This window comes from Atractosteus spatula, chromosome 2, assembly GCF_055471065.1.
Source record: "Atractosteus spatula isolate fAtrSpa1 chromosome 2, fAtrSpa1.hap1, whole genome shotgun sequence".
Classification (NCBI taxonomy): domain Eukaryota; kingdom Metazoa; phylum Chordata; class Actinopteri; order Semionotiformes; family Lepisosteidae; genus Atractosteus; species Atractosteus spatula.
The window spans coordinates 16,201,472-16,227,517 of NC_142707.1; the positions used below are offsets into that span (position 1 = coordinate 16,201,472).

The 26,046-nt window shown below is 34.7% G+C and overlaps 1 protein-coding gene across 1 annotated transcript in view; it reads left to right on the top strand.

Moving 5' to 3' along the window:
* The window catches only part of gpatch2 (G patch domain containing 2), a 97,420-nt gene that overhangs the window by 7,851 nt on the left and 63,523 nt on the right, over positions 1 to 26,046 (top strand). Inside the window, exons 2-5 of the mRNA XM_088909253.1 lie at positions 1,252 to 1,959; positions 4,936 to 5,000; positions 7,859 to 8,041; positions 8,454 to 8,533. Coding sequence (XP_088765379.1) covers positions 1,252 to 1,959; positions 4,936 to 5,000; positions 7,859 to 8,041; positions 8,454 to 8,533 — 1,036 coding nt within the window. The remainder of the gene's footprint in view (positions 1 to 1,251; positions 1,960 to 4,935; positions 5,001 to 7,858; positions 8,042 to 8,453; positions 8,534 to 26,046) is intronic.

Below are 26,046 nucleotides of genomic sequence, written 5' to 3' on the forward strand. Positions count from 1 at the left end.
TAGATGGAGACGTGCTCAGAAGTGATGACAACGACATCACTCATGCTGCTTTAAATGCTATCAGTTAATATTTTGTATCTGTTTACTCCTCTACCCATTGATCACTCCTTTCATTTGCACAGCATGCACTTCATTTCACCACATTGCAGCTCACTGCGTTTTGGAGAATAGTCTTGCTTGCTTTTGCAAGAAGATGCGATTTCATATAAAGGCTTTTCATTACTTAATGGTTTGTTTTTGTCTCCTGTACAGTTATTATGCAATTATATGTTTACTGTATGATATGATTCAGATTTGCAGTAGTAAGAGGAATGTTTCTGTATTGGAGACAACTCTGCTAAAGTACCCCATTCATTTACAGAGTGCATACTGTACTTTTGCCTTTTTACATACTATACTGTTACTGTGTAACAAAACAATTGAAATATTTACATTTTTGTTAAGAGGCTGTTTTTATCCAGTTGGAATAAGACCCACTTTGACTGGACAGAGTGGTAGAATAATGAACATTTTTATTGACTTATTTTCGTAAGGGTTTGCTAATTTGTATTTAACATGCTTTGTAGTTCTCAAACAGGTAGTCTAGAATAGGTTTTAGAATACTTGCTTTATTGCCCAATGAGATTAGATGTAAGGTACCTACTTTGTTACATTTAGTGGCACAGCTCACTCATTCAGTTTGTTTATGTATGTTCTACAGGTAACACTTACCCTTAGAGGGTGCTGTTGCCCATGTGTATTCTTAAAAACACCAAAAATATTTTTCTGTTCTATACTTTTGTTTACTGTGTTTATGTTAGATTTCTTTATATGTAGACAATGACTTTAATTGTGAATCACTAATAGGAAAAATTTAATATGGCTTGCAGCAAAAAGGTTGTTAGTGTCTGCTTTAAAGAATCACTCTAAAAGTTCATTTTCAGCAGGTGTTTTCACACCAAGGAAAGAATGACTGGAAGTCTTTACTGTATCCATATTTTCGACTTGGCACTTCTATGAACTGATTTCTTAGACTTCAACAGAGCTACGGTTCTCAGAAGTCACAGTTTATTAGATTGCATGGATCTGTTTACAATCTTAAATCCTAGGTAAAAACAAAGAAGTGTTCCATTTAAGCGAATGATAAGTTCATTTAAGTTATGAAAAGCTCTAATGGGGGAAAAGAACTTCAGATTTTTCACAGTGCTCTAGCTATGTATTCCCGGGTGAAAGGTCCTAGGCTGAGTGTTATCCTCTTTCCCACCTTGCCAGGCACTTTCGCAGAACGATGGACGAGCTGGTCCACGATTTGGTGTCAGCGCTGGAGGAGAGCTCAGAGCAGGCTCGGGGAGGCTACGCGGAGGCGGGGGACCACTCGCTGGCAGTGGGGTGCCTCCTGAAGCGGCAGGCACGCAAACGGCGGGGAAGGAAGAGGCGCTCGGACAGCGCTTGCCCCCCTTGGGAGCCCAGCCATTACCTGAGTGAGGGCTCGGAGTCCAGCCTGGAGGAGCAGCACGGCAAGGATTACCGGAGCGCGAGCCATAGCAAAGACCACAGCGACTCTGACGACCAGCTGCTTGGGGCCAAGCGCCGCCTGACTTCTGTTCTGGAAGCGGGTCGGGCTAAGAGGCCCGTGTGGCACGAGGACCCTGTGACGGAAGGCCTGGGCAGTCGGAGCCTGCGCAGGAGAAGGAAAGTAAAGCGCATGGCGGTCGACCCTCCGGCAGAGGTCGCTAGCGTTATGACACTGACCAAGCAGCCGGGCAGTGCCAGCCAGGAGCTGCCCCCACAGGAGTCCTCGACCAAGCCGCCTGAGCACGGCAAAAGCAAACTGAAAAAGAGAAAACTGACTGCCAGTAGGCACGGGCAAGAAGCGGCTGACGAGGGAGTGGTGGTGGAAAGTGAGGACACTGGCCGTGCAAACAAAGACAAAATGGACTATGAGGATCAAAAGGGCTCTGATGAAGAGATGAGTGACAGGTGGTTAAAGATTCAAGTGTTATTTCCTTTTTTTCCCCCCCTTCACCTTCACTAATGGATTTGTACACTAAATCGTTCCTTCGGGGGAGTAGGTTTTGTGGTGACTACAACTATGCGGTTTGTTGAAAGAAAGGAGTCTGCATATCTAAGTACATTTAAATATGTTTTTGTGAAAATGGAGAAGGAATTGTATTGAGGTGACAGAGAAAGAAAGACTAAAATCACTAGCTACCATTAAGCTATAATAACAGGGCTAGATTTGCAGAAAATGCAAGCAGCCTTTACTGTTCTTATTTGAGCATTGTGTCATATGATTTCTTCAGTTATTAAAGCAAATTACAGTACCTTGTAATTTGTACATAACAAAATGTCTATATATATACTGTATGAATAGATGTCGTCTTTACTTTTCTTTCCATTTTTTTAGATATGGAGTTGCTTTATGAGCATGCTACCAGTGTTGAAATGAAGGAAATGTTCACAGAAATAATATAATTATAATTTGCTCCTCAGTATATTCTAACTGCAAATACTGAGGGGAAAAGTAGTCAAAGAGGTCATGTACACAGCAGATTACCTTTTGTCCTGTTAAATTTTCTTGTTAATTGTGTTAACACACTTTGGATACTGTCTGTGTTGTTAAATAGCCATATTTTTGTAACATAGTTCAGCAGATATGTTACAATTTCCTCTCAATGAAATTGTGTGCTGGAAGGCTGGTTATTGGCTGTGTTTGACAGTTTGAAAACTGACAGATCTGCAGATGCTGATAGCCTTCCTGACAATTGATTTGCCACCACTTGGTAACTTTCAGTTGGCTATGCTTAAGAGATTATCACTTCTCATCAAGAAGTTATCATTTTTTTGATGGCCAAGTCAAATATTCAGGATGTGTGTTTGGCATGGACATGAGGTGGCTGCGGGGTTGCCTGCAATACAGATAACCCCTGACAGGCACAGACCAATTTGCTGTCCTGCAACACCTGAGCTTGCCGTTAGAAATATGGGGGAAAGACTGACCCTTTGGCAGCAGACCCCATCCATCCGGACCCAGCAGCAGGCACACTACAATGGTAATTGCCTCAGAAGTAGTATTTTGACAACACGGATAGGTGTAAGTCATCATTTTTTCCACCACACAGATGAGATGTCACCTGGAGGGGCTGTGAAGCCTGATCATGTTTATACTTCAGTTTGTGACCTAATTCTCTTTTCATTTTGAATACTGCAAACTGATCAGGTGGGCTTGAGATTAAGTTTGGAAACTGACAAAAACAAATATACTGTGTATCTATATATGTGCATTTTTATGCAGGTAGGGGGTTGATGGGGGGGAGTTAGAGGAAAAGGCCATTTATGCCATTAGGTTTTAGGTGTGCGGCTTGCTGTTAAACATCTGCCTTTCAAACATTAACCCTTGTAAAAACAGATTACTCTTAACCCAGGGAGCACTTAATTAAAAATGCAAACAATTTTTCTTTTGTCCTTCAAACTAAAGACCATGGTACCCTTGGTCTTTGATTATTTTGAAAACAGATCTCATAAGTCAAACACGTGAAATTATACTTCAAAAGAACTATATTAATATATGGAAAGAGGTTATCACGGGATATTATTACATTCTTTCAAAGAATAGTATATGTTTTTCTATAGAAGCATATCACTGTAGATATGCTTCCCTTTTCATTTCTTTTTTAAAGAAATTTAAAAAAACAAACATTATTTTATTATTTGTTTTGTCCTAATTTACTACTTAGCAGTGAATTATGGAAAATTGAATTCAATGAATTCTGGTATTCATGACACATACATTTTTTGCTTTACAGCATATACAGTATGCCAGTAATACTTCTTTCAGTCATCTATTTCTGTACTGTTTAAATATGGTCCCTTTGTATCTTTGATAACTCAGGACGGTAATGACTGTTTTTGTTTAAAAGGGTTAAAAAGTGGCAGAGCAAATTATATCTTTATTAGTCAACCTATATTCCTGCAAAGGTAATAAATTGAATATTGTGCAAAATTATTTAATATAGGGTATTTTATCATTATTTGTGCCGTATTGCTTAGAGACAGCAGTAATCCATTAGATATACAATTTTAATGAAAGGACTGATAAACCTTCTGCTCCTGTGCCCCATGTAGAAGGGCATTTGGTGCTGCCGGCTTCATTGTCACAGCAGGAGATTCATCACCTGCTTAGAGTTTTTTTTTAGCGTTATTCAACTTTTACTAAGTTTCTAGCCATAAACTTTTCTTTTGTGTGTGTGCTGTCCACATTATTTCATATAGTAAATACTATACAGGTATATAGAAATAGCTAGTGCAGTTTTGACCTGGGGGGAGTTATTATTTTTCTTTTACATGTTTGTGTTGGTGCATTGTATCTGTCTATTTATGTATGTACTTTTTAAATCTATTTCTCCAAGCTTATTTTCTTCTTCCAGGTAACTCAAGCAATGCCTGCCTTTGTATATTTGCAAATTTTCTTTTCTGTTTCTTATTTTTTATTCAAGAAAGTAATAAGAGCTTCAGGCTCTCCCGTTTCATGTCCCGAAGAAAGGCTTAGCCTGCTTTTGATTGAGGTTTTTCCTATTTTATCGAGCAGCGGTGTTCCAGGGATCAAGCTGAATTGCACAGCATAAGAAAGGAGCAGCGAGCATTTGATGGTGGCAAATAATAAAATGCATCATTTGTGTCGGCGCCTTGCTGCAGTCACATCTGGCTTACTGTCAGGGTCCCATTAGATTCCTGCAGTTTTATGTGCCAAAAATAATATGCTCTATAGTTAATGGAAACAGGATATTTGCAGCCCAATCCCCCCACCCCAGAAAAAAAATCTTATTCCACTCCGATCATTCTTTGGCTTAACTTCCATCTGAGCACAGGCTTGTTTCTTTATAATTTTACGATTCAGAGATCAATTGTTCTTTTGATCTGTTTTTTTCTCTTTTTGTTTTGTGTTTGTTATTACAGTGAAACTAGCAGCCTCAGCAACAGTAGCGACGGTGGCTTGTATACCAATGATGAGGGGAGACAAGGTACTACAGTGAATCTTTTTTTCTCTCCGTAATGCAGCATAATAACAATAATCTCAATACTATTTTCTTTGCTAAACATTACTGATCTGAATTCTTGTACAGACCTTTAAAGGTACTTTTTTTAAAAGAATCTTTCCTTTTTTTAATATAGTCTACAAGGCAACTTGAGTTAACAGGTTAGGAGAAATTGATAGTAATGCAGTAAATAAGTAAAAACAGTAAGAAGTAACATTGACATTGTTAATACCTTTATTTTATAAATGCAATGAAGTTTATTCTTCTTACCTAACTTAATTCTGTGTTTTTGCTTACTTTTTAATACTGTTTGTGTTGTACAGCCAGGTGGTTGTTTTGAGAATTTGTGAATACATAACACTAAAGTGCTCTGCTGTCCCATTATTAGAAGCAGATTATATTTTATATACATTTTTCTCACCTCAGGTTGTTTTTCTGGGTCTTTTCTGTTAACTTCTGTCTAGGTTCTGTGTCTAAATGTGCAATTATGAGTTGAAAACAAGAATGGATTTCTTAATAAATCTGTTTGCAGTTGTTTTCAATTTAAAATCTCTCTCAAATAACAAAATTATTACACATTATCATTGACTATTAAAAATGTTTTCTGCCATATTTTTGGACTTTTAACTTATGAGTAGGCAGCCAGTGTGATGAAGAAAATCTTGCTGTCACGTATTTGGGTGATTTGGGTTTTAAAATTAATCAGATATCCTATGTTTTGCAATATGTAAAAATTACATTTTTATTGTAGTTTTGAACTTTCAGCATATTTTTGAAATGGTCAGAAGTAAACACCAACTTTTAAAAATATTCTCTCACTTATTCAATGACAAGACCCATGCCAACAAGTAGCAGATGACTGAAGGGGAAGATAAACTGGTGATGCTTGTATACTGTAGTATAATACAGAGATAAAAAACACAATGTGGTGACAAATGAACCTTTTTATTTAATTTCCCACATTTTCCTAGAACCTGTCCTCTAATTTTAGATGACTTACAAATTAAAATAAATTGTTCACACTCGCACTGAAGCACATAAAAAGAATGAAAAAAAATTAAAAGCTGTATATCATGATTTTTAAAATTTAGATTAACTGCTGCTCACATTTTTTTCAAAAGGAAAGCCTGATTTTTTTATTGTAAACTATGAATTTGCTAGACTAGGATTAGTAGGTTATCTTACTGTTTTGCAGCATAAATGTCTTTGTTTGATTTGCTGCACTGGAAAATCAGTGCCGTTTCTATAGCTAAAATTACAAGACTTTGCAACCAGTACCCCAAATTTTGAATGCCTGCATAATCTGTTTGTGCCTGTGTAACACTCAACTTTTATAATTTATGTACATTACAACTAGGTATTTTTTAAGTATGATGTAAACTGAATTTTAAAATTGTTACAGAAAAATATATGAAACATTAACCACAATATATTACATGATCAATTAAAGATGATTTTTATTTTTGGGTGAATAATTCATTCCTTTTATTACAAATATAAAGCTAAAACTCAATTTTCCTCACACTAATTATTCATTATTATTTCTGAACTGGAATGATAAGACCAATGGGCGCTAAATAAGTCACTAATAAACCTGTGCTTTTACATTAACAATCTAATAATGTTAATTTTCCCAACCCTATTTTTTAAAAAACTTTTGGAAAGATGTGCTGCTCCAGGGAGTCCAGTTGTGGACACATTTTTATATAATTGAATTAACTTGTATACTTTCCTTACACAGTTGCCAGATTCAGGACTTTACTATGAAAGTGCTTTTACTGAGTCTGGGACCACTTGATTGCTCAGCATCTCCACATGTGTTCACCCAAGTGTTATTGCTCTGTTGGTCTGTGTTGAAGGACAGGCTAAGTGAAGAATAGGTGGTTGGAAGAAAGTGAATGAAAAAAGACATGAAACAGTAGAGATCAAGGAAGAATGAGGGTTAAGAGGAAATTACTAGGGCAATCAAAGCAGTTATAAAATGAAAACACATTTTCTTGGGTTCATTGTGAGAAATATTATATAAAGTTTACAGCATGCAACAATTGTAATGAGAAGTATGCATTCTGCCAGAAGCACGTACAGGTGTGAAATTAAAAAAAAGTAGCCAAATAATTAAGTGCAATAAATAAAAGAGCAATTTTAAATAAAGTTTTTAAATTATATGGGAGTTAAACCACTTTGTATTAAATGTAGGCTTAGTTTTTTTTCCTTAGTGTTTTAGTATAGTTCATGTTGTGTCTTATTATCATGGAACAACTTTTTCCTTGAACTAAGTCCATTATCGTGAATTTCTAATGCTTGAATATCAAACAGTATGACCTTATAGAATGGTGTTTAATGGGAAGCACCTTCGAATTGGTTATTGTAAGAAATTTCACTCTTGGGGAAAACCCATTTTATTGTGACTCAGTGTTGGTACAAGTATGTGAAACACTGTAGCAGCTGTGTAGGAACATTTTACTGCAATACCAAAATTTAGGTGTGCTGTGTAATCACATTCGATTCACATCCATTATTTTTTTCTTTAAAAAAATCTCTTTTCGGAAACTTTTTTTGGTAAATGATTGTGTAATAATAAAAATGAACTTCATAGGTGTTCATTTGATTGTTTTCATCTCCCTTTATGAAGACATAAATCCGCCCAGGAATTGAGTTTGAAGTAAATTACAAAGCATGCTGCTGGGAATCAGAATTGGAACCACTAGTCGAGAATGCACTTTTTCAATTCTAGTGCTTCAGTAGAGTTCAGTTGCTGCTGAAGGAACCTTTTAACTTACTTCAGATGTGGGTTTTTTTCCTCCCGTCTGACGGTCTTCTGGGGTTTAATTAAATGCATTCAGGTGACGACGAGCAGAGTGACTGGTTCTATGAGGGTGAACCTGGTGGGGCATGTGGCATTGCTGGGGTCATCCCCTGGTGGGAGAAGGAGGACTCCTCAGACCTGGAGAGAGAGCTGTCTGACCCTGTCTTCAACAGCATCCTCACCGGTTCCTTTCCCCTCATGTCAAAAGAAGCCCGGGGAGGTCAGTTGCACTCTTAATTCCCTGCTGGTACTCTTAGGCTGTTAGTGGGTTTCGTGTGCTTACTCCAGTGATGGTTTAGAGGTGAACAGTAACGCATTAGACTCTCATTCCCTTGACAAGCTTCAGCGTTTCACTTCAGAATTTTGCATACTCCTCTTTTTACCCTTTGTAGACATGCCTATACTTTTGGATAAAGTTCCTTCTTAGCAAAAAAGCATATCATGACAGTTCTGTACTCCTCATTAATGGTTAATATCTGTCACAGGCTGCTTTTAGCATTACCGGTACCAGTGGCTTGTTGTGTTTTCATTCACTGCCTCTTGTAGCATCGCAGAATGCTAGCTTGTGTTTAAGCTGTACTGTACTGCTTTATTTGACAATACTTTTTTATACCATGTGTACTTTTTCCCAGGATTTCAGGCAAGACTGAATCATCTGCATGGGGTGCCATCTGGAATGAACAGAGCAACAGTGCAGCAGTCTGCAGGAAAGGTATGTGGTGACTCTTTTTCTGATGTTTGTAATTAATAAACTAAACAATCAAGCTGACCTTCTCATGAGAGAACCTGTACTCCAGAATGAGCCATATGTGGCTCAGTCCAACTTTGTTGGAGCTCTGCTTATCTTTCAGAAAGCACATTACAGTTTATACAATAATGCAACATTCCATACCAACCACAATCTTGAAAAGGCTTTATTCAAGTACATAAATACAGCCAAAAGAACACACCCTCATCTAAGACATGTGTATGCAGACCATATTAGCTGTCTACAGAAGCTCATGTACTGTATACAGACAATTTTAAATTAATTAAATCATGTTTCCATCTAAGTGCAATATGTTTAAAACCAGTACTTGAATATATATCTGTAAATTCACATACATGTATACTTTCAAGGCAATCGATTTAAAAAGAAATAATCAAATTATATTCTACCACAATATGTTTAAACCTAAAGTCAGCAGCGGTCTTGTCAGAAATCTTTATTTGTAATATGTGTTTCCTTCACAGCTTTATAATAAGGATGACCAAAAAAAGTTAAAAATTAATCAACAAACATATCCTGCAATGTAGATAAAAATAAATACAAGTTACTCTAATAATGATCTGAGATTCACATGAGCTATATAGTTTTGGATTAAAGGAGGCACTTTGTTAGCTGGGTTTAAAAACAGTTTAGGAATGTTTATTTATTGACTGTTATAACTAGTATGTTTTATATGGACTTGCTCATTGTTACGACATACGCCATATCCTTGCTTTTTGTGTTAACAACAAGAATGTCTGAACTCTAGTCACCAAAAAATGCCATTTTCAAGTTGTATTGCTCTATATTGTTTCAATTAACTTGTTGCGGTTTGAATGTGTTTGCAATAATTGTTGGAAGTTAAATGTGACTTTCTGATTTGATGGATCTTTGATATACTGTATAATTTGACTTTCCACTGTATAATTGCAAGCTTTAATACAACTGTGTTTAAAAAATACCATATTAATTAATGGTAGTTTAGTATTAAATAATATTCTCTTGATGAAAAGATTAACTTAAATAATGGACCATATGAGTGCACACAGTAAAAATAAAATACTAGAATTTTACTATTCACCTTTTTTACATTTTTGTGCCTGTGGCCACTGCAGTGCGTTGTTGTTATTTTCATGTTCATTACAGATTACAGATAAACCACTTAGCAGGAGAAACATTAAGCTTGCTTGAAGTGCATGAACTGGAGCAACAGCTGAACTCAAATTTAGAAATTCACAAGCATAGGGAGCAGTTTGTGTCTCCTGAAATTACAGCACAGCTGAGTGTCATTGGGAAAAATAGCAGTGTTTCCTACTTTGGTAGAAAGAAGTCACATTTTCACTGGCCTAAATGCTCGTGCGACTGTGAAAAAGTCACAACTTAGGGCTGCAAATGCATGAAAATCTCCAGTGAGCTAAATTACAAGAAACCTCTACAACCTACAGTATAAATCTAGTTGAACCTATATAACTTGATTTAACTTGCGGCATTCGTTCTCGCCTATATTTGTGACATTTTGTCATATATACACAATATACCACTCATGTAGATAAACTTGGGGAGAACTAGATAACATAATATTTCATGTGTAATGTAACATATTTAGCACATCTTTTTTTTATAAATAGCATGGAATTGTGCGTTTTCCATTTTGCTTCTTAAGAAGAAGAAAATCTTGCGAAACTCAGAATACCTCTGTGTAATTAGAAAAATTTCCCTGCAATTGTGTAATTACTTTTTATGTTGCACTCATATACACATTCACATATAATCATATTTTGAAATCAATTACAAATAAAGTTTGTGGAACCTTTGACTTTGGAGGGGAATTCCAGTTTCATAGTACATAGTGCTAAATTTTTACAAAAACACTTCTTTTTTGACCTTTGTGAGAGGTGACTGTTATGGTTTCATTGTTCTAACAGTTTTACAAAATTTGATTCTTTTTAGAGTTACAATTGTGGGCATTCATAGTTGTATACATTCCAATTATATTATTTCTTCATTGTTTTGAAGAGTATTAAGATGTTGTTATCCACTTCCTCAAGTATATAAGAACTTACAAAAGGTAACAAACACGAGCTTGTCAAATTCTGCTGTTTTTTACAAAGCATGCATAGGTGCCCTTTTGTTTTCTCTGCCTGCTTAATTCAAATAAACCCATGAATTGCAGCTGTTAGGCAGAAGCAAATTAATTATTTGTACACTGACTTAAGACTTAATGCATTTGTTTTATTAAACACACATGTACTGTTGATTGACAAACAGAACTGAATTAATAATGGAACTCTGTTCGTTCTTTTGTGGTTGGAATTTTAATTGACCTTCATGTGTATTTTAACCATATTAAGCGCAAAAGATACACTTGTAACCTCATTAAGGTTGTATAATGAGTCCTACAGTAGTCACATTTTGAAGGAGTCCAGCAGTCTTCGGCCTTAACCATCTGAACCACACTCCTATTCCAGACAGAAATCCTATTTTTATATTATGACCCCATGTACTTGTTTTGCTACTAAACTAAACAAAGTGGACTAAAGTCCAAACTAAACCTCTGGTTGACTCTCCCTATACCCCTTGTGATTTTATATACTTGGATCAAACCAGCTCAATCTAAGTTTGTCAAGATGGAAGGTTTTTGTTGCCTAAACCTGTCTGCAAATAGTAAACACCCGAATAACTTGTTGAACTATCCCTTAGGCTGTAATACCCATTATGTGGTACAGTGACCAAAAGTGAACGCATGACTTCTTCCAGTGTCATGGTTAAGTTTGAGCATATCTTTGCTTGATTTGAATTCCACTCTTATTGCTATATACTGAAACATTTTCTTTGTTTTTTTGATTCCATCCATGCATTATTTTGGTGTAAACGCAGGCAAACCAACCTAAACACCCACAACTTGAGAAAAGAATTACCAATGTGAATGATATCCTACTTCCTGGATCACTTTTTGCTTGTCAGCCTTATATTTATTTTACTAAGCCGATGCTCAAGATATGATTTTTTTTCCTATAGCAACAGTAAAAGTGATCTGTAGCTTCCTGATTCAGTTTTGTCCCCATTTTTGCAAATTGGTGTTACATTTGCAGTTCTTTAGTCTATGGGTACATCTCCCATCATTAGTGACAGTTAAAATATCCTGGTTAAAGGTCTATGAATATCATTCCTTATTTCTTTAAGTACAACTGGGAAAATAATGTCAGGCCCTGGTGATTTATTAGTTTTAAACTGTTCTAGTCCATGTAATGCCTCAGCGTCAGTTAAGCTAAAATTACTTAGGACTGATGGAGCTCCTTATACAGCCCGTGGCAAGTAGTTGAGATGAAAAAAAATGTGCATGAAATTTTGTTTTAGCACATGTACTATTTTTGTGTCTGCTAATCTTCTTGTACTAACTATATATCTCTTAAACTGTTTGCTTCAACTTTTACAGTTTCCACTGTTGTCACTACTGAAAAGGTTTGCTTGCTTTTATCTCTTTTTCTAAAATATTATTTTCTCTCTCTGTGTTTGAGGTTCTGATATAGTATATACTGTATATATTTCTTAATGTTGCTTATAGCTGTCTGTTTTTAAATCTTGAATTGTCTTGCACAAAAGATACTAATTTCTCTTCCGTTTTTTTCTTAAAATTTACATTAATCCACTCGGGTTGTATTTTCCTAGACTTGGACTTGATAATTAGGAGTGATTCAATTTGGGCCCTTAACCTTATTGTTTATTTTGTATTTATTTAGTTTTACTGTTGGCAAGCTCTTCCTCATTTTTTCATAACTTGCTTAAATTAAATATGAACTCTTATTTTACATTCAACTTTTAAGTATTTCAATTGAAATCAATTTGTAAGTGCTTTTTTACAAACTGAGTTAAGAAGCCATCATTAACTGATTCAACCATATCAATTTCAGCTACTGCATTCATCATCACAGTTTCTCAAATAATGTATGTGAACTTTAAATCCACCATTAATACCACATCATGTTTGCATACATTATTTCTTCATATATATACTTGCATTATACATATACAGTTAGGTGGTATATAGCAATACTTGTAAAGCCTTTAGAATTTCTGTTTTCCAGTATAACCCATAAATAGTTTTATATCACTAGTATCAACATAAAAAAATCACAACAGTAACCTTAATACTGGGCAGGTCATATTATTAAACCTTATTTCAGAGTGAAATATATTTTCACTCTGGTTCTCTGCAGTCATTTTATAGATACCAATGTTAATTTAATCTTAATAATCTTAACAACATAATTACCGATCATAAGCAACTTGCTAGCTGGCTAACAAAAAGGTTCAATGTTTTTTAAAGGGGTGACTGGCTTGTGGCTTAATCTTCAACTTTATCATACTTAAAGAAATTTTAAGGGTCTTTGAAATGTTTAATATCTTTCTTTTGATTTGTGGCTTTACACAGTCTTACCTCTGAGATGTATTGAACATTCCTTGGTTGAATCTTTACTTCAAATTCACTACCTGACAGTGAGACCTTACAGATTTAGGTGTATTCTGAAATCATGTAAACTACTACTGCACAACTGATTGTGTGTTTTGTAAGGGTAATTTTGAGCATCAAATTTACCGTGTTTACCTCAACAAAGAGTTTCAATATTTATGCAATCACGACTTTTTTTCCATTTTTATTTCTCCATTAATTATCTACTTAATTATGTTTGCTTTTAAAGTGACGAGTAGGTTGTGTATATAACCAATATTATTTGCTACTCCAAAGTGTCATGGCTGTAAGCTTTAATGCAACAAAATATGAAAATTGCAAGGGACTAAATACTTTTGCAGGGCACAGTCTATCAGTCATGGAAAGAAATCATAGTAGACAAAGGCGTTACAAGAGAGCATTTAAAAGGCCAGGGATACATGAGCTTTTTATTATTTGTTCTAAAGTGGCTGTAATTACCAGGTTCTGAACTTATCTGCTCTTGTCTCCATCAATGCAATTTTCTTTTAAAGCCAAGGAAGGAGAATCTCATAAAGACCTTGGCCTATGAACTTTCCCCTTCTGTGGTCATGGTTCAGGTACACGCTATCTATCCCTTGATCCCATTTCTGCCTATTTTTATTTTGCTTCACTGCTTGCCTGAGCATAGCCTGGATTTGTAGCCTATTTTCTAGGCTTATTGCAATCTCTTGGTGCTGTTTTATAGGAGCTATTACAACTGATAGATTAGTTTTCATGGGCCTGATGGCATGTGACTTAACTGAGGTGGAGGTTTAAAAGCCTGCTTCTCTCTGAAAAGTTCTCCAATTTAACTATCAAATAAACAAAATGAATGAAGCACACTCATGGAGCACAGATGTTTATACAAGGTAAATTGATTTTCTCCAATGTCTCAAATAGACTTTTGTCATCATTGTAAGTGATTGTGTTCAAATTTTAATTTTCTGTCATCAACTTTCACACTTACTCATACGCATGTGGAAGATCTTTTCTGTAACAAAAGATTTAAGTTTAAGCATAAACAGTTTGTTGAAATCTCAAAACAGATAACATACTGTTGCACAATGAACATACAAAAGCAGTTTTACATGAAAATCAAATATTAATAATGCCGTCAATTATGTATATTAACTAGCATTGTTTCTTCAGATAAAGTTGTAAATTCATGTCATGAGCTCAGTAATCTGAATAAATCTTATAAAGTAACACAAATTCAATTAATACAAAAACAGAAAATGTTAGCATGATTCCCTATTTGTATAATTATGGTCACCTTGTTACTGTTGTTACTGTAATGATTGAAGCTGGTCAGCCTATGAGAGAAATTGCCCAAAGAATTAGGTGTTTTGTTTCAACAATCAGCAGGCTAGCACAGGGAAACTAGAGGAACAAGCCACATCCTGGAAGGCAGAGTATGCTTTTTCTCTACATCCTCCTGGAACTCATCATGAATTGACGCTACCATAGCATGTGGATTTTGAGTGTGTGAATTGAGGACTTTGGAGTTTTAAATGTTAAGTGTATACTCAGTCTCATCTTCTCATATGCCTCGGAAAATGTGCTGGCAATTATTTGAAGATGGTTTTACTTATCCAAAATATCATCACCAATCCTAGCCCAGACAAAAGAAGTATTTATCATATTTAACATATGATCACTGCTGTGACTCTCATAGTAGTATGAAAGGAATGAGGACAGTCTGTGCTTTCCTCCAAAATGCGCAATTCTTTGAATCATTTGCTATTTTATGAGCTGCATCCTCCTCAATGCCTACATGGAAAATGGTATCAATTGGAGGAGGAGTAATTCAGGTTCCACTGACAACTGTAAAATGTCCCTGCAAGATACAGAGGCCAGTGTTGCATTGCAAACTAAGGATGTCCGAACAGACTGAAGATACTCTAATCCTAGCAGTTTAGGCTCAAATGGTTTTTGAATAATAAGGCTCTGCATGCCTTTTGAAAGACCACCTTTACTGTTTGTCAAGTCCTCTATATGCTGGTTTTTAAATTGACAGTTATAGTACAGTTTTTCAACTTAGTTTAATAGAATTTTGCACTTTTTTATTATTTCTTGTTCGTGTAGCTATGAGATCCCTTACTGCAGCATTAATGTGTAGACTTTAATTTGCCTCTTGTGTCCTTAATTTCAGAGAGGCTTGTTCTATATTGGCTATCACTCCAGACAAACAGATAAAGTATTTTTATGCACCATTATCCTGTAATCTCATTGGCTGATTTCTGTAGGCAGTACTGTCGGTTACAGCATTTTCTCTTTTTATAAGTCTAAATATCTTTAGAAATCTTCGGGGAGCAAAGCAACACTAGCCTTGGTGTCAACTGACTATAATTGTTTATGGTGGAAAAAAATTACAGTAATTTGTTACAACACTGTAACATTTAGACTGTATGAATAAAAAAACATTTGATAATGACAGATGTTTTAGATCTGATTTTTTAATAAAAAGATGTTACATTCAAAATCCATTCTGTTTTTCATTGTTTCTTGTGATATGCAAGTGTTGTGTATACCCCTGGGACAAAATGCATAAGATAATAGGTTCCTCTGCTGTGGGATCACATGAACTGCAGATCGAAACTTTGGAACTAATACATGTTATACAGAAAGCTGGAGTTGAAGATTCTGTTGCTCATTTCCCCCTCATACCCCTGGCTTACTAGATAAATTGGTTTCCCTGAACAGACAACTGTCTCCTGTTACAGATGTGCAATAGGAACTGTCATATAAGTATAATAGCATCCCCTTGTGTATTTCTGTCAAAGCTGGAGATTCAGCATGTTTTCCCAAAAACAAAATAGGTTATTCTAAGATTTCCTTTTTCCAAATCATTACAGAGCTTGTACAGCTGGACTTAATATGTGTAACAGTAAATCTAATTTGGCATATTTTTCCAAATAGTGTGAAATCAAAATAATGTTTTGCCTTTATCTTTCTATTAAACATGTACTTCTGTACATGCCATTCAACATTGCCTGCTGTTTCTCAGTCTTTTCATATGCATATAACATAATGGATAACAATTACATAATGCACTACTTGATGGGGGTTAAACTGTAAAACAAATCTTTCACCGTTTTCTTTGATCATGCTTACATTTTTTACATTGCTAAATACTTATTTTAAAGATCCTTTTTATAATTAACATGGAGTAGTAGAAAAGGCTATCTTTCAGGAAAACACAAAAACCTGATTATATAACCTTTTGCAAGTTATATCAATTTTAATGTAAACAGAAGATTTCACCAGTGATGTACAGTAGATATGTCAAAGACCTTTTCATATTTTTAAAAGAGGGGCCATTAGGGAGAGAAAATATTTAGTAAACAAGGGTTTTAAATAAAATTTTCATTTTGTATAATGTCATTGTAATACATCTATAATATATACTTTGCTGCTTCAAATTTCTTACCAGCAAAAGATGTGTGTAAAAAAATCTGGCTGACAATATATGCATCGAGGTAATGTGTAGAAACTGTGTGCTTATTATTAATGTTTTACAAGATGTGCATTGATTTTGAGGCAATTAAGTCTCTCCTTGTCACATATTTTTTTGTGATTTACTAAGTGTCATCTCTTGTAATGAGATATATAAAGGTATTACACAACCTCTTTAAAGATTTTTAATGTTTCTGCTAAATGGCATGAATTAAATATTCATTTGCGAAAGTCTGATGTAAGACAGCCTTTTCTTTTTCTTGCCTAGTTATCACTGTAAAACATTCTGCAATTACCAACCATTCATTTAACAAGTGAGCTATAACTATCTTTTTAAGCAACAAAGGTCACTTCAGTTTCAAAAGGATTATCCTTGTTAAGGGGTAGGAAAACACTAAATATTTCTAATCCTGCGTTATTTGCCGCATGGATGGTTAAAAGCTACTTTAAGCCTCATAAAATTAAAACTGAGAAATCTCCCAACTGTGGCGCAATTGGATTTAGAAAGAGAGGTACAGAGCCAAAATATTGCTACAGAATTAAATGTCAAAAATCTTCTTAACTTGTAGATATATAGTTCACAGTCACTGATTTTGATTAATACATTTAATCTAAATCATTGAAAGTTCCTTTCCCTTTTTCCATAAAATGCAATAGAACACAAATCAGTTTTACTGTAGGTTGATAACAATTGGAAAATAATGCATCTTCCCACCTAATAAATTGTCGCTTATACCTCCAACCAAAATCAATTCATCTTTCTTGGATTTATTAAAATTCTAGTAATAAATCTTCCACAATGTTTGTTCATCTGTTTTTGATACATTTATATCACTTTTGTTATGGTCTGATGTTTTCCCTTTTGCTGCAGTGTCAAATGGAAAAATCTATTTAGGGCCAATTTAATAGTTAAAGAAGAGGAATCTCACTGTTATAGCATAAATGAAATCAATAAAAATGGCAATGTGCTGCACAGATAGTACCTTTTCCCCTTGAGTCTTTGATTAACCCATCCAGCAGTGAACTTGACAGCAATTTACAATGTCTTCTATGTATTAAATACTGTTCCCGATGGCACAGGCAAATAGTGTATACTTTTTTCACCATAAACCCTAGAGGCATATTTGAAACAATGTGTATAGATGTGTATTTTCTCAAATGATGATGTTTCATTTAATAGGTAATGTTTCATGGTTTAACAGCACTTTTTCTTTCACAGATCTATTTGTGTGCGGTTAAGACAGGATGTACTGTATCTGACCTGTATTTGCCTGAATTTGTTCTGTACTCTACAATGCAAGGATTCTGTTGAAGACATTTGTACAGAATACTCAATCCAGTATATCATTTAAGAAGAAAAAAATACAGTCCTGCAGAGTTCTCAGTGTGTGTAAATAAATTGGAATGCCCAAACTTTTGTGCTTTGAGCACCAGTTACCAGGTTCCACTGAAGTTGGCAGGCCAAATACATATCATATTCACTCCAAACAGTGAGAATTAATTAGCCCATCTCTGTAATTCACAGGTATAAATGTTAACTATTCAGTTATTCTTCATGCTGCTTTTCATAAGGCACTTGCACTTTAAAATAATACATTTTCCTTTTGTTGTTAGGCTTTGCTGAAATGTGTTAAAATACTACAAATGCTTTTTTAGTTATCTCTGTTCTTCCCTGAACAATACTTTTATTCAAATAAAAATAAAAAATGTTATTGAATAGAAAATTAGCATAAACATTTCTAAGTATCGTTGTTGCTTCATGTATTTGTATGTAACTAAAATAGGTGCCTGCCTTTCAGTGAGATGAATGAAGTTTTTCCTTTGACCTCATGATTTTTTCATATCTGTAAATGATGTGGAACAGCTGCAAATATGTGTTTCATCAACCATAAACTTAGTTCACATAAGTTGGTACTTCCATTAGTAGGTAGCTTTCTATATTTACTTTTTGCATGCTTGATTTCTTAAGCTTGTGTATTCTGAATCTGTGCTCAGAATACCTAAGCTAAATACATTGTAAAAGTCTTAGAGGCTAATGCTGCAGTACATTACTTTTAACCCTGCATCATAATGAAATTCAGTTATATGCATTTACAGTTGTTCAGGCACATTGCAAGGAAATGGATGTACAGTTGGTCATTTTTCATATTTTCACACAAATCGCAACAAAAATTCCTGCAACAGGTCTGTGTGCAATCAGTACCCGTGTTTTCTTTTACGAATTGCAAATCGAACAAGATTTGGAGATTGGAAGCTTTCATTTGCCGTTCAAGAAGCAGCAGTTTCTGTTCAATGGCCTTAATGCTGTTTTTCAGGTGATAAATGAGATGCCCTTTCCCCTGCAATTGCAAATTCAAAAAACTGAGTTGACGGATGATGTCAGACAGGAAAGCAAGATTCCAAAGCCATTTTTGTTTGACAGGAGCTTTGCATTGCATCCTTTTTTCTTCTACAAACTATTTTGTTTTAACATGGGGGTTAAAAATTGCCACTAAAACTCTGAATGAAAGAGTACATCTCTAGATTATGCATCCCATTAGCTCCCACATCACTCTGAACTGCGGGTGATTCAGTGTTTTTGGTCTGATGAAATTCCTTTTTCTGATCACTGTTTCCATTACCTTGTTTAACCAATTGATTTTGCACACAGTTACCCTTGGAAGAAAAGACAGTAATATTTCAAAACATTTCCATTCCTTTTAGTTTTTGACTTACTAACAGTAGTAAGTCTGACCCTGCAGTTGATCCTTGTTGGTGTCTCATCCATTGTTATTCCAGTCATCTTTTCATGCTAGACCGTATTCATCAAGCACTTGTGCAACGCATTCAAATAAATCAGATCGCGTTGTTCAACCCTTAAGGCTCTGTATGCCAGACAATTCCTGTCCCTTTGGAATTGTCATTAGCAGCCTTTAAGAAAACCAAAAGCTGAGCTGTATCGTCAAGAGAGATCAAACCCATGTAAAAATCTTTGTTGTACTACACACCTGCTCAGAATGTCCCATAACATGTTTCTTGAAAGGCTGATGATTGATGATTTTCTTTACTGGACACATTTTCAGAAGCATGGTTATACATTGCTTTACCAATTCACCAGTACCAGATTAACTAGTGACATTTTCTTGTGTTTGGTTTATACAGTACGTGCATTCTGTTGGGCAGAATACTACTTTTTCAGTCCTTTGGCCTTCTCTTTTCACAAGATATTGTATATGTGATATGTTTATATTTGTCGTATTATGTGGTGAGTTTTGTTTAATCATTTCTTCTATGCATTCCTTCATTATACTGTATCACGTGATTCTTGGCATATAAAGTAAGGAGGTTTATTCAACATCCTAGTGTTGGATTATTTTAAATATGTTAGTCCTTACCTTATTGCTATCTGTATTTCATATACAAACATTTGGTGTTGAAATGTTAGATATGCATCTTGTCACATTCGCTAGTACAGACTGGGCAAAAGACAGACCCGTATTTCCTAAAATGGATCAGATTGATGTGCAGTAGGTTCTTGATCAGTTTCCCTTCAATAGTATTAAATTTGCAACTTGAAGGAATTGTATTTTCTAATATAACTATTGAAAAAGTACTGAAAAAATGTAAGATTAGAAAGAAAGATTAAAATGGAACTGGGTCCCTTTTTATTTGTATTTGTTGTGTTATGCAGTACTTAGGGATAATACAATAAAGTTTGTAGTCGTGCATTGTCTAATTTACTTTTGATCAATTACCTATTTGAAACATATTAGGTCAGTCTTGGGTAGGATTTGTCTGTGATTTATTTTAGGTGTTAAAAATCATTTGTTTGGATTGATTAGTATTCATTAATTATGCTAATTACATGGGATGAAAACAGATGTTTTCTTCATCCAAGACCAAGAATTAATTACTGATGCTATCAGTTTATCTAAAAATAACGTCAATATAGTAGAACATGCTGTAGAGTTTGGACTGCTGAAGATAAGAGGTGCACATTTTATTGTTTAACATTTATTTTATTTGATCCTCTTGGAAATAAGGAACTTGGGAATAAACCTCTTAAAAATGTTCAGCTTCATTTAAGAAGTGTTTTAGACTAATTGTATTATGGATTGCCAAAGTTGTTTCAGTTTGTCCTTTCACACAAATGGTAGAAAGACTTATATGTATTTAGCTTGTCTGGATCTACTTTATTAACAACTTTATTTTACATTTTTCCCTCCAGATTGTAGTTTTTGTTCTCATGTCGCAGAGATATTGTGAATAGACCAATGCATTGGTGTGTGTATATTAATTGTCTGCTGAGGAACAAAAAAGTCACACTTTATGCTGCATAATTATGATCATAGTGGATTTTTTTTCTTGCCAGTGTACTGCTTTGTTGTACACAGATGACTTAAGTAAATCTCATATGAAAGCTACAGTTACACGACTAGCATGAGGATGTGTGTTGTCCTGCTGGAATGTTATCACTCATTGCAGAATGAGCCCTCAGGAAGGACAGCAAGTGAGGTCCCAGGACTTGATCAATGTAACACCGTGCAGTTAGGTTTCCATCAATCACTACAAGTGGTGTTCTGTAGCGACTAGACACTCCTGCCCAGACCATCATATCACAAGTCACGCAAATACATTATCTTAAAAATTATAAAATATACGAGAAAAACTGCAGTTTCCAGCCTGACTACAGTTTTTTGCTTCCCTGTGCGGCAGTGCATTGTTTAAATTTGTAGAGGGATTATTTCATTTTGTGCTGTCATTTCATGATGCCACCCATTCTTCCATTCTTGTCTGGTGACAGTTGATATGTTTAGAATTTGGCCATTCAGTTCTCTAATAAATGTTTTTTGGAATTATAGTAGTGAGTTAATTTTGTAATACCAGACACCACTTTCAGCTGAGCTTTACTACATTGTATCAGTCAGAAATGAAACAACTAATAATTATGGATTACTCATTAAGTATTTAGTTTGAAATTTTTTATTTGCAAAAACAAGTAAGGAACAAGAGTTCTGGATTTATAACAATCATTAGTAGGAAAATAGATATTTTCTTATGTTTGTGTTTGTTTGCATTTTCACTAGTGCTCAAGTCGGGAATGTCAAGTTCATTTGCAGTTTACATGTACCTCAACTGGGTAAAAAATTGTCAAAACACTAAGAATTAATTGCTAGTATTATTTGTGGTGTTAGTGGATGTCAGATCTAATTTAGAAAAATGTACCCATTATCTTCTAAATATGGATTTTTTCCCATAGTTTACTAATAATTTAATATCATAATTGTGATTGTTGTACATTTTCAAATGTACTCTTCATTTGTATATAACCACTATATGAACACTCAGTTTATGAATGTTTACTACAACATGTCTATTTTCCACTGTACAAAGGCATTTTCACTACAAACAAGGTGCATTCTTTGTGATCTTGCTTTTATAGTGAATTTTATTAACATCCTCTTTATTTTTAACCATGTGGGAAGAATGATTTGCAAGTGCTTCAGGTGTTTTAAAAGCAAAGAAATTAGAAAAGTTTTGAAGTGGCATTAATTAAACCTTGAGACAGTGTAGCACTTTTTGGTAGTTTTATAGAGAATGATACATTTTAGTATGCCAGTATAATACTGTATATGGCAACATTTAATTTTTACACAAAAGCTATTAATTTATAACGTGTAGGTTTCATTCAGACCCTCTTTTGTTTCTGTTTCCGGTATGATCTGCAATATTGCCCTTTTGCCATGCAGATAGTGTTCTTGTTCTGACTAGAAACTATTGCAAATGCATTAAATATATTTTTTAAAGTTAAAAGAAAAAAACTGATGCAGCTCAGAAATACTGATGTGTTTCGGATGTTTCCTTAATTGGAGAAATTGTATAATCACAAACACAGTTGTGTAAAAAGGAGATAACCTTTTTATATTTAAAAAAAATTGAAAGTGAAGTTAACCAATGAAAATAACGAGCCAGGAATTGGCTTAGTTTTCTTTCTGTGGTGCAGTTAGAAGAGAGGTGTCATTTAGACACCTTAGATAAAGTGTATAAAGAATGTTCTTCTTTTTGTTTTATTACTACAGCAGTCAGAATCAAAACCAGAATTAATCACAACAATGTGAAATTAATACAATCATCAGATATTTTTAAATTCACTTTATATTTTTCATTTCTGACATTTGCCTACCGACTATAGTTAGGAATGGCAAATGATCTAGACAATTTTTGGTACAGATAATTTTTTTATATATATGTATGAGACTATATATACACAATTAGCCAGTTTTGTGTCCTGTTTCTTGCAATTCTTCTCATGTCACAAGGACAAGGCATCATGATGACAGGTATCTGTACCTTGAATAAACCAACCAATACATTATAAAAACACATAAAAATTTCAAGTGCAAAATATTTTTTAAAAATCCATATGGTAATTTCTTTAAACTTAAAATTTAAAAAGCATATCTATGCCTAGATTAATCTGAGACTACAGGATGAAGTCATCGGACAGTAAGGAGTTAATGCATTACATTAAGCAGTCAGCTGGAGAATTCCGGGGTTCCCAGCCTTTTGTTAACCATACCAGCTTGGAACTCAGCTGAGCCAGTTGTTAATCACGGTTTGAAACCTGTTTCTTTTCTACTTCCCACCCCCCTATCTGTCGCAGACTATTGTTTAGTGTAATGGCAATCTCGGCCCACATAGGAATGACAGCCAACTCTTCAAGTGGCTTCATATCTCTGGGCCCTTAGCCCTGCTGGCTGAGCATTAAAACAGCCCCTCTAGTCATGCTGTGAAGTTCCCTCTTCAGCTGTCACTTCATTCCTTCCTTTGATATGATATGGCTTAATCCACCATCTACAACTTCTCCATTTTGTTCTCTTTTGGTTTGTGAACTAGATCTGATGGCCATGTGGTAACTATTTACACTTTATAATACTTGGCACTCTTAAATACTGGGTTTCTATAACCACTGTTTATCATTAAACATGGGTAAAGTAGAGTGTTGCGGTGTGCCATAGGATACTGTAGCTCTTTATAGGATACATAGCTCTTTATAGCAAATGGCATATTGAGTTGGTAAATCACCTGTAATGTTTAAATAGATGGTGCTTATTTATCTGAGCCATATGTCCTCAAGTACTTTTTAACTTAGTGTTAATGTCCATGATTGTGATCAGCAGTGCATTCAACAAGCTGAAAAGCTAAAAACGTCTACCAAGAAATTTAATTGAAGAGGGGCAGTAAACCATTTTCCTACATTTCAGCCCTGATTAAGCTTCATCCTTCATAATGCTGTCAGATAGTCCAAGCACTGGTTAGTTCTTGTTGCACAGACTTTTGTGAGGCTTTTGTGATCTCATTGGCTGTTCTTTATCTTTTTATACTTTTCCAGAGGCTAAATAAGGGTCAATTAACAATATCCATGGAAATGCAAATGTTAAGTATTCTCCTGATCTAATGATATTAAGGTAAATTCACAATTGCAAATACTTAGCTCTTTTTTGTGACTTACCACTTTTTGTGAACCATTTCAAATACATAATAAACACTAAAACTAAGCAGTGAACTTTAAATCATCTCAGTGCAATTACCCCTTAGTTTAAAGGATATCAGGAAAATAAAACTTTTTTTTGTATAATAATAACAATAATAAACATAACTTACATTTTCAATTTTACAATTTCATTTGATTGGGAACAATAATCAAAATCGTGTTAGGAGTAGTAAGTAGTTGGTTTATAGGAAGCAGTGTGAAGTAGTGTTTAGGGCTCTGGAGTGGAGGGTTGTGGGTTCAAATCCTGGGTGAGAAGCTTCTCTTATACTCTGGAGCAAGATACTTCATTCAAATTGCTCCGGTAAAATGTCCTGCCGTAAAAGTGGGTCTCCAGCTCATCATTATTCGAATGATATCATTTATCTGAAGCAAGTCGTTTTGTTTCTGGTTAGTCGCACGCAGAATAGAATGCTCAACAACTGGAGTTCTTGATTAAAAATATAACTACTGATTAAAATGATTAAATAATTTAAAGTTACTATTAAATAAAATAAGATTCAAATGTATAAACTATTAAGAACATTTCCAGACGAGTTAGCAATCCTGCACACTTTAATTAGTAACGTGACCACACAGCGATATAAGGTAAGGGTTTTTACTTCTTATTGATATCTAAGCTTGCAGTGAGGTTTGTGTGCAGTTTTATTTAATTGTGGTTTTGGTTTCATTAGACAAGTTCTCGCTGAACACGGTTAGCATGCAATGCTAATCTCATCACTAGACATTTTAAGTGGGTGCATAATATAGGTAGTCACATAAATATATCCGTGTGTCTATTTTCACAACTTTAATGAAACAAACTTTACAACTCTAACTCATGATTGTATATAAAGATCTCTTCTTTTTTTTCCCCCAACGGTGGGGTCTGTTGAGCCCTGGTACTCTTTTACTGTTTGAAGCCTTCTGCCTGGTTTTAAAGTCACTGACGGCAGATGTATTCACTTCCAGGTCATTTACTTTGGTAGGAACTATCTCTAGATGTCTGCTCATCTTTTATGACTTACTGTCCAAGGCATTCATAACCATTTTGTATTCCTTTCCCCTGCTACTGTATATTCACCAAGTTGGCCTTAATGCACAAGTTTTTGCCATTTTCCTTACATTTTGATGCGAGATATAAATGTTTCTCACCAGGTTTATATATTTATGCGCAGTACTTGTTTCAGAATGCTGTAAATAGCGTGTGGCATCTCTTATAACTGTCTTCTTGTACAACTTCTTGTGTAGAACATTTTTACATTATTTTTTCTAGTGTTGGAACATTAAGAAACACAAGTCCATTCATTCCATCTAGTCCATTTGGTTTATTTTAAAGTGCTAGGGCTCTAATTTGTAACAATTGCTTTTGTGCAAATAGTTCTTATTTTAATACTTAAGGTCCATAATGTGCAAAGTGTTTAAATATTACCATTTTCAGACAGTATTTCTCCAGCTTTTTAGTTCACTGCCACCTTTGACAGATTTAACAGTATCATTAAACCAAATAGTTATCACCACACAGCTTATTGTGTTAGCCACACTCCATACTGTTATTAGTAGTTTGTTCAGTATTTCAAAATACATTCATGACTTTCATTATAAGACCATATTTTATTTCTTATTATTTAAAAAAAGTGAATAGCCACATGTAATTAAACTTGTCAGACATCCAATTAAAATAATACATTGAAAAGTATGAAAATATTTGGAATCTGAAGGGCAGCAGTTTTGAAAGTGCCACTTTTTTCTCTTCAGGTGGTATGCACAGTAGCATTCTTAGATTGTTTTTTGTACTTATAAAAATAGAACATTAGTGTATGATTCATCTTAGGAAAATTGGTAAGTTAATTTCCAAACAATGAATGCAATTATCATATTTTTCATTAAATATTTGGTAACACAGAGCATGAGTGTGCACCCTGCGATAGACTGCTGTACCATCCAGGCTGTATCCCACCTTGTATCCTTTGCTTGCTGGGATCCAGCTTCCCTGTGGCCCTGTATTGAATAAAGCGGTAAGAAGATGGATGGATTAGA